At 36.0% G+C, this 9,829-nt stretch overlaps 1 protein-coding gene across 2 annotated transcripts; it reads right to left on the reverse strand.

The window, feature by feature from the left end:
- LOC105175749 (DEAD-box ATP-dependent RNA helicase 1) lies at positions 2,581-7,605 on the reverse strand. Of its 2 annotated transcripts, none has more exons than XM_011098313.2 (10): positions 7,174-7,605; positions 6,510-6,744; positions 5,609-5,863; positions 5,115-5,266; positions 4,467-4,626; positions 4,082-4,269; positions 3,580-3,784; positions 3,392-3,497; positions 3,055-3,296; positions 2,581-2,970 (listed from the first exon to the last, which is right to left on the reverse strand). In XM_011098313.2, the coding sequence occupies exons 1-9, from the start codon at positions 7,416-7,418 to the stop codon at positions 3,157-3,159; spliced, it is 1,686 nt and encodes a 561-aa protein (XP_011096615.1). In that variant the 5' UTR covers positions 7,419-7,605; the 3' UTR covers positions 2,581-2,970; positions 3,055-3,156. The 2 variants fall into 2 exon arrangements, with proteins under 2 accessions (XP_011096615.1, XP_011096614.1); XM_011098312.2 differs by having other exon boundaries at positions 4,467-4,629; positions 7,174-7,604.

Raw genomic sequence — 9,829 nt, forward strand, 5'->3', positions numbered from 1 at the left:
TCTGGTGGAAACTCCCATTTCAACGACTCCATCCCAAGAAAATGCTCCCACTGCTGCATATATATAAGTTCCAGCATTTGCTGGCTGCATATTTCTCAACCCTTTTGAGCAAAAATTCTGCCATACTTGGCCTTGGTGCATATTACAAGCACTCAACAATTGCCCCCATAACCTAGCATCTGGTTCAAAGGGCATTGAGTTTATGATTTATAATGCTTCTCCAGTAGCCCACCCCACCGTGTACACAAAATGTCTGTGGTTTCTTTCATGGCCATCTTTTTGGTCGTTTCCTGGAAACTCCTTTGTCAACGGGACTGAATTGACACAGGCAGTGGACAAACCATGAAAGGTTAGTCCATCAGGTTAAGGCTTTGGTTCTTTCATTTTGTCATAAAATTTAAAACACAGCATAGGATTTTCGACGCTTAGAGTAAGCATGCATCATAGAATTCAAAGCAATGCATGCCCCTGTTATCAATAGCATCTTCATCAAACAGCTTCCTTACAAATTCTATGCACCCACAATTTTGCATAGCTTATTTATCCCTTGCCCATGCGTATTTTCCAGCTCTTACATCAGAAGGTCCGAGACAGGACATGAAAACGTATGCAGCACATCTTGACGAATGAATTTGGACACCATTTCTTCGAAAACGAAAAGGGTTCTGGTATACCTTGACTCAAACAAGGTTCAAGAAATTGTGTTGCAACGATTAAGTTGTCGGGTGAACGACTGATTTTAAATTCACTTTAGCCAAGAAATTGGTGAGCAATATAGGAAGTTTAGGAGGGGGCCTGCTGGAGGTCATGGAGGAGATTGAACCTGGCGTCGATTTGTTAAATCTGTTGATTATGAATCCGAGAGTTGGGTGGAAGGATTGAAGCAGATGGTGATTGTTCGCTGAAGCTGAATCATGAATCTTGGCACAAAGGAGGTTTGTAATAGTTTAGAAAATGGAAAACTCTGATTATAATAGGCGTTGGATAGCTATAATGTTTGACTTAATTACTAGGTTTAAATATATAAATTGGATTGAATATTGTCAAATCTCATTACAACTACATCATCGAACTGGTAATAATAGATGTTTTGACGCTGTCTTCTTGATCTTCCCTGTTTGCAGCAGATGCTCGCATATATACAACTACGTTATCCTGGAACTGCAAAACCCGAGTATGAATTGAAAACTAACAGTCGCATTCTTGATGAACAATTGAAGGGTGAAGATTCAAAGCTCAAAAACTGAAGAACAAAGAAACATATTACTCCAAAATTTCATATAAGAACAACCATAAACAAAAACACAAAAAAATTATTTGAATCTAAAAGAGGCCAACATAACTAAACATTACAAATAGGTTATGAAACAACCCGACTACTTTTCTTGTTTGAGCTTCATTGCCGACAAATACCCATTCTCTTCTACGCTTGTTTTCGACCGCACCTCTCAGGGAAGCATTGCAGGAAACTGACATCGACTAAATCCATTCCCATTTTTATGCATCATTATGCATATATATATGACGTGATATCAGTCCATCAGTACCGTCGCCATTTCCTGCATTGGGAGCTTGAGGGGTTGGAAAAATGTATTGGAGAGATAAGAGAAGAGGATTTGTTTGAGGAAACATATGTTTCTTCAGAGGAGAAGAATCATTTTCTTGGTATCAAATGGTGGATAATTTGTTAATTAGCATGTAGCAGGCGAGAGAGAGGAGAACAGGGAGGAGGTAGATGGCCTTCATTCTTGCACCCTCGCCTTCTTCGGCTATGGTTTCGAGCATGGGTGAATTGGAGACCTTGTTGGGAGAAATGAGTGGGGGTGGGGCAACCTCAATCCGCTTGCGTGGCTGCCTCATTTCCTTTCTCATGATTTTGTAGCTCATTTTCCTTGTTGGCGATGATGAGCTAACTGAGATTTTAATATGTATAAATAATATGAAAGCAATATATAATGAAAGTAGTCACATTCTTATAAAAGTAGGATAAAGCTAAGAACACGTAATTTCATTGGAAGAAGTCGAATGAGAGAAACCAACGGGCAGAAGAAGATGTAGTCAAGTCAGGTGTAATATTCCCGCAAGATTAGGCAAGAATTCTGGAAGCTTGTTTAAGATTTGGAGGTAATGGCGGGAGGCGTTGAATTCTATGCGCATGTCTACCTTCAAAACCGGCAACTCAGTTCATGTCAAAGTGCCGACACTTTCTTCATGTAATGTAATCCCTACTTTCGCGTTTTTATATATATGAATATGGACATGCCATCCTCCTGAAATCCTCATCAACTATCACAAATTTCATGAACTTCTCACCGAGGTATCAATCACAACTGGAGAAAGTACATCAATCTATTGGGTTGCTTGCAAATTGCAACTTCTTCCTTTTCTTTTTTGGGTCGATTTGGGCCCAATATTAAAAATCAATTCATTGATGGTGAGTAAAGTGTTGGCTAAACATTCAGATTACTTTTTGGGCCCAATTATTGTGAAGAACAAAACAGAAAGAAAGAGAGAAACTTCACTTCACATTGGACCTAGTGTTTAAACCTATTACAGCTCTGTAAGATATAAATACATATATATATGTATGTAATAAGAACTTAGAGTTCTATATCAAATCTTCCATTAAACTCTAGAGGAAATCACATGTATTCTAATGTTAACGAGAAGAACTGTTGTTATCACCTCCGACAAAAATGTTTTGTTTGTTACCCCTACTTGTAAACAATCAATTTTCATTTCCTTCTTCCCCATCTTACAAAATCAAAATCCCTATAACCTCAGCCCATCCCCACCCTACAATTCACATTGTCACGGACAAATTGGCGATAACAATAATAATACGAATACCAATTTTATCGAGTTGAAAGAATCAACTCATTCCCCCGTTTACAGAAAAGTTAGCCAAGTCGCTCCTAACTCGAGCATATACTGACAACAGAATTGGGGCAAATGAATGCTTCTCGATTCCTGCAAAAAATACCATCTTCGTTTAACTAATAATGGATTTCAGTAAGAAGGGGCACAAAGCAATATGTTGAAAAAGAAAAAGACCTTGACATTGACAACTATTCACACTCATTCTTCTCCCATTATTGTTGCACACCCAAATGGTTCGCCGTCCTGATCGAAATTGTATGGATTTGGCAGGATATATCATTTCATCATAGGCGACTCCTCTTCCTTGAAAGAGGCTTTCTCCTTTTTCCTTGTAACAGCAGGATGCTTGATATTCACCTTAACCTTGCCTTTACTGCGTTTCTCTGATTCAACACTCTCTTTCAATCTTTCCAAAGCTGAGACAAAAGAATTACGTACATAACTAGCATACACTGGGGGCTCAGTTACAAATAACCTCCTACAGACTGTTGACAATGAACAAAAAAATTACCTCTACTGTACACAGAACGAAATGACTCCATGGTTTCTGATGGAACAGAATAAACTGGACAAGAATCATTGTCAGCCTTCTGTAATAGCCTTTTGAATCGCTTAACCTGAAAACAAACCATTTGGAAAATTACAAATGCACACCAATGACAGAAAAGGGACCAAAGGGGTCTATCACTAAGCAAGTACCTCGTCTTTGTGCAGCAATGTGAAGCAGCGGCCACTTTGCCCTGCCCTTGCAGTTCGACCGGCCCGGTGAATGTAGGTCTTAATAAATGGAGGCATATCATAATTGATTACATTCTTTACCCCTTCAACATCCATTCCACGAGTCATTGCATCAGAGGAAATAAGTACTTGTATTTCTCCTGCCCGAAATGCCTTCAATGTCTTGCTGCAAAACACAGGTCATCTCAAATCAGAAGCAACCAGGCAAAAAGATATCAGCATTATAGGTCGATCAGGTAACATAAAATAGTACCTGATATGGGCTACGATATACTTGCTAAACAATCTGGGGTACTATATTTGAAAGTCTACTTTTCCAACTCGTAAAAAAATTAACCAAGTAACAGATATTAGAACCATCACTCCAGAACTTATCCATCCAACAATGAGCTTTGCTGAGTGAGGGGGTGTAGGCTAAGAAAAGAAACTAAGAGAAAAGCAGCTAAATGAACGTCTAGATCACCTTCTTATGGACTGACGTTGAAGACGGGAATACTCTTTAATCTTGATTTGCAGGTCATCAAAGAAATTTAACAAGGTGCATAGCCGGTGAGTTGAATCTACAGATGATGTGAAAACAATGCACTTTTCCCCTTGCAAGGTTTCCAAGAGTGCAAGTAGATAGAGTGGTTTAAGCTTTGATTTACATAGCTGCACATGAATTAAAAGAATTCATCAACATAAATTCAAATACCATATGAAAAAGCAAGACCTCAAAAGATACCCCATGATGAGCGTTTCAATATGCAAATATATAAAACACTTGGTACTCATCATATTTGAGAAACAACATGATTGCAACCATAAAAGACTGGAGTATATGCTGGTAAAGTGCAAGTGGTGTATACCACTTTAAAGGATTTCAAATGTTCAGGGAGCTGGTAGCGCCTGTGTCCCGTTGTTAAGTACAAAGGATAGTGAAGGTCAAGTTGCGCAAGCTTACTGGGGTCTTGGGTTAAAGTGGCTGATAGAACCATTTTTGCAAGCCTTGGATGAGGCTTACCCCTACTGCTGCATAAATCCAAGTAGTTTCCAAGTGAGACAGAGAAATAATTTAGTATTAGGCTTGATAATTTATGTCACGAAATCCATATTGCAGCCAAAAACAACCAGAGGATAGAGAAGCAATCAAATAGCATCAACAGCCGCATCTGACAACGAGACATGGAAGATACAAGTAATTATCAATCTTAATTATGCTTACATGTATTTTCTCTATATATTTCTAAAAATTAGGCATAAACCTAGAAAATAGTATAACTTATTAAGTATTTCTCAAGATATTTCTGAATTATTATGACATAACCTAGAATGTAAGTACATGTTTTCCCCGTCTTCCCTAGTCCACCCTCAAAAGAGAAAAAAGAGAGTGAAAGAGATTAATTAGGCAAGCCAGCAAGTACAGAGATCAAAATATGTACTGATCGCCAACAAAATAGTAATCAAGGAAATAAAACAGCAGAGAATCACAACAGGGAAAAATACGAGGAACTGACAAACTCCTGATGGTCTTCAGTACACCAAACGTAGGAACAATGTCATCTGTACAGGGAAATGGGCTTTGATTCTGAGAGTAAGCCAATTGAAGGACATTAGGCAGCCAGGATTGATAAGCTTCCCTAAGTAATCGATCTGTTTCATCAACTACCTGAGACAGTAAGTTCAGTATTAGCTTTATAAATGATGTTGAACATCAACCAGAAAGCAACAATGAGCTGAGCTTGAACATCACTCAGAACCAAGGTGTCAAAAACCTTTAGAATATGATATGACAAGTTAATATAAATCGAGGGAATGAAAGCAAATAATCACAAACTTAAGTTTTGAGAGTAGAACAAATGCAAAGAAGAAGCACTTGTCAAGCATGTCAAACAGAGAACGATGACACCACTCGAGACTCCTAACAGCACAAATTTATGAAACCATAGGAACAGAGAATATGAGCACATATAAAATTGCCAGTACACAAACATGAGAATCTCTTTCTTACTAGATAATGAAGATGCTCAAGTGTAAAACCCATGGTATTGTTAATGTGGTCCATCAATCTTCCTGGTGTTGCTACAAGTATGTCTACTGCACTCCTCAGCTCCGGAGGAACATATTCAGAGTCAAACCAGATGCCAGCATCTAGCGTAGGTTTCCTAATGAGCTCTGCTATCTCATCGGCAATAGAAGATTGTCCAACTGCTAAACCCACCGATAAGCCCACTGCAGGAGCTAAAGCATCAAAAACTTCCTTGACCTGAAAAGGATAAAGAACTGTGAAGCATTTGGGTAGCACGAGCGAATTCTTCTGAACACATATCATACAGTCATACTTAAATTAACTCAATCAGAATCATGTGTTTCTCATTTACATTTAAATTATGATTGGGCAAATCAAAATTTGATAGGGCTAAATCCCTTTAGTGGTCCCTTAAGGCGAAGTCATAGATACATGTTCCCAAATTGACCAAGCAAATATTTAATTGGTTATGTAATATAATTTGACATAAGCAAGCTCATGCTAAATACTTATCAAGATAGGGTCCAACAGACCACCTTAATCTCTTACAATTCTTTCACTATATCAAGACAGCAATTTACTCTTCTCAATTTGCTAAAGTGGCATATTTCTGGCCAAGCTTACGGGGTGTAGGGGCTTCACGTCATCTACACCTTCCTCCAGCATCAGCGAGCATAGATATACTTCAAGTACTAAAACTAATTCGCCGCCCACACAAAAGTAAACATTTACTTTTTCACATCAAAACAATGAATATGAGAAGAAAATCACATAATCACAGAGAATCATTTGACAAGCAGTTAGAAGACTCTCAATATCCTAACCACAAACCAGGAAAAAGGAAAATCTGATGCTTTTTCACAGAAAAACAGTAATATGTAACCTGCAAAGCCAAATCACGAGTGGGCAACACCACCAGAGCTCGAAGGCACTTAATAAAACGAGTGGATAGTTTCTGCACAATTGGCAAAGCATAAGCAAGAGTCTTCCCACTCCCCGTGGGTGAATTTATGCAAAGATCTCGCTGGTAAAAGCCAGGGCCAATCGTCTCCTGCCAAACTGCTACTTGCACGGGGAATAATGAACTGATGCCCATATTATGCAAGGCTTTCTTTAACCTAAGGATCAAAATAGGTGAGTGAATTATAATCTTCACTAGTTCGAATTACAGAAGTTTGATGACATTACCATACTCGTTCACCTAACTTACTATATTGACATTGAATAAAATCAGGTTTTTAAACAATAATTTGTTACTCAGCGAAAAAGAAAGAACAATAACATAGAATAAAAGTTGTGACATAAAACACGGACGGTGGAAAATTAACAAGAGGAACATCCGTGGAATTCCTATGTTCATATTATACACCAGCTTCAAATTATTACTTGCAAAGTATTAGAACATATTCTCAAAAACAAACAAGTTTCCGTATCAAAACATAAAACCACCATGCAAAGAAAAGATTATATAAAAACAACAAAAAAAAAAAAAACAAGAAAACGTGCAGTGGGAACAAGAATGTTAAAGAAAGAAAAATATGAAAAACCTGCTGTCAAGAAAAGGAAGAGAATCGACTGGGAGTGGGTCGTAGCGACTAATATCTACTGGGTCTCTCATCCATGGTATCACCGGCAAACTTTTCTTCTTCTTTTGCTCCGTCTCCATTGTTTCTAGAGAAGAAGAATTCAATTCTCTCGTTGACGTCGAACTCTCTCCGCTCATTCTTGATGACTTCTTGGCAAGACGAAATCCCTTCTTTCTTCCCTTTTGCTCCGCCGCCGACTCCTCCATTGGTTCTTGGCAGTAATAATTCAATTGTCTGTCTCCTTGAAATCAAAATCCTCCTACTCTTGCCGGCTTCTTAACAAGAAGAAGTCGCTTTGAAACGAAATCAAGGGTGTTTTTGAGTGGAGTCCAGTTTTCCTCTAGGGATGCAGGCTGGAACCGGAGAACGGCGTGGCGCTATTTTTCAAGTATAATGGGTCGGGCCGTGAATACAACGAGGTTTGAATCACTGTAGCCTATTACATTAGGGTTCAGTTCAGGACCAATTTTTTCTGATAAGTATGTAACTACGGCCCAGTTTCAGTTAGTGGATCCTCCAACAGTCTGCTGTCCCAAATCTTAAAATACTTAACCAATTAGAATTATTAAAATTGATTAAACAAATAAAGGATAATTGCATCGCAGAGATTATTAGTTTGCAGTACCTTGTACACCTATATGATTTAAAAAATTATGTCTATTTAATAAATAAATTTTTTATTAGTCAAAATTCATTAAATTTTTTAATATTAACAAAACAATTGAATGAAAATCCATATATACCCCCAATTGACTTAATATTAACTTATTACCGGTTAAATAAATCTTTTTCTTACCAAATTATTCTTATATGTTTTTCACATGCTAATACATGTAGGGATGTATATTTTCACTCTTACATTAGTAATTTGATAATATATATATATATATATATGACCTGCATTAATATATATATATATATGACCTGCATAAGTTAATACCAAGTCCATCAAAAGTAAATACAAATTTTTATTTAATTTTTTTATTAATATTAATAAACTTTAACAAATAATTTTTTTTATTTACTAGATTAAAACAATAACAGAAATATTTAATATAATTTTTTAAATCACAAAAGAATTAGAAGGGTAGTGTTATTACCCCAAAAGATAATGAATGCATCAATGCAAGAGCCAACTCATCCCCCGCTGCATTCATTCAATAAAAAACATAGGACAATTAATACTAATTTAATTATATTTTTAAAATTAGTGTAATTGTCAAAGTGTTGACATAAAGACAAACCCTCCAGATATATTATTTATGTACGAAATCAATAATGCAAGGAATAAACTGTAGAGAGTCCGAAAGTTCTCCGGCACTTGGAGTGTTTGACATGTACTGCACTTATGAATGTGAGTCTTTTTCTTTTCTATATTTTCTTTAATTACTACATATTATTTTTAAGGATAAATTAGGATGAGTTTTTTATAAAAAAATAAAAAATTGTCATAATTCAATCATTCTTCGTTATTTATAATAAATATGAAATGAGCAGGTCGTGATTTATCAAATATTTAATGTAGTGCAGGAAAGAAAACGTACATATATCTTTAATGCATATGAAGGTTGACCCACCCCCAGTGTGCATGTGCCACCAAATTTGATTATTCGAAACGAATATTCCTTTCTTAATTCTTGTTTTCATTAGTTATTCCATGCTTTTCAATTTGTCATTTTCTTTTCTTTTTTATTATTATTATTTATTTTGTTTAGTGGGACTATGTGCGTAATTCATTTATTGTAAATTAATTATTATGGCGCATTAGTATACAATCAAATTGATATAACAATTAATTATATTGATATAAATACTTAGAAGTATATCAGACAGAAGAAAGATGATAAGAAAGAGTGAGCTGAACTCGACATGAAGAAATTATTTTTATATGGTATACGAAATTATGTGCTGATAGAAGAAAAATGAGAATATGAAAAGTAAACAATAAAATCAATGAAAAATCAAAGGATTGAAAAGATCAAGCACTTTAAAATGCTCAAGAAAATCTATGGCTAAGCTTATTTTAAATACTTTAGGAGGTACTATAGTTTGAAAAAATTATTAGGTTTATATCATACTATTTTAAAAAATAAATTGAAAAAAATTTAAGATGGTGCAATGGTAAAAGAGTGAGCTGAAATTAAAAAAGGACAAGTTTAAAATTTTTAATGCATCCTAAACGAAAAGTGGTGTAGAAATTTGAGTGTCTTGTAAATCCCAAAATATTTCCTTTCTAGTAAGATGTCTTTTCAAGGCAAACTCAATAAGTCTTGTGCGAAATAAAAGCGGATAACATTTCGTACAATGGAGCACTGGTCAAGTTAATTACATTGTAAAATGGAAAATTGTTACAACTGCATTGTTTACTTTTACTGATTATTAATTTATTATTATATATATATAGATATGTGTAAATAAATTCTTTTTTTTTTTTTTTTTTTCCTGCCAAACAAGCCCTAACTTTAGAAACTAAAAACCATGTGCGGCGGGGCGATTGTCAAACTGCCAAATAGTATATCGTGTACAAACCGTGTATCGATTGTGGCCCCACTGGTGAGGGCTCACTATAAATATCCATGCAGCCTACCCTATCCTGTGGTGCCTACGCGCCTCAGTA

This window comes from Sesamum indicum, linkage group LG12, assembly GCF_000512975.1.
Source record: "Sesamum indicum cultivar Zhongzhi No. 13 linkage group LG12, S_indicum_v1.0, whole genome shotgun sequence".
NCBI lineage: Eukaryota > Viridiplantae > Streptophyta > Magnoliopsida > Lamiales > Pedaliaceae > Sesamum > Sesamum indicum.

Excerpts from the sequence above, each read along its gene's own strand:
- LOC105175749 (XM_011098312.2), bottom strand. The coding sequence starts at position 7,418 with ATGGAGGAGTCGGCGGCGGAGCAAAAGGGAAGAAAGAAGGGATTTCGT. Across the intron at positions 3,785-4,081 it reads CAACGTCAGTCCATAAGAAG|CAAGACATTGAAGGCATTTC; the intron begins GTGATCTAGACG and ends TGTGTTTTGCAG. Across the intron at positions 3,297-3,391 it reads TCGTTCTGTGTACAGTAGAG|CTTTGGAAAGATTGAAAGAG; the intron begins GTAATTTTTTTG and ends CTTTTGTCTCAG.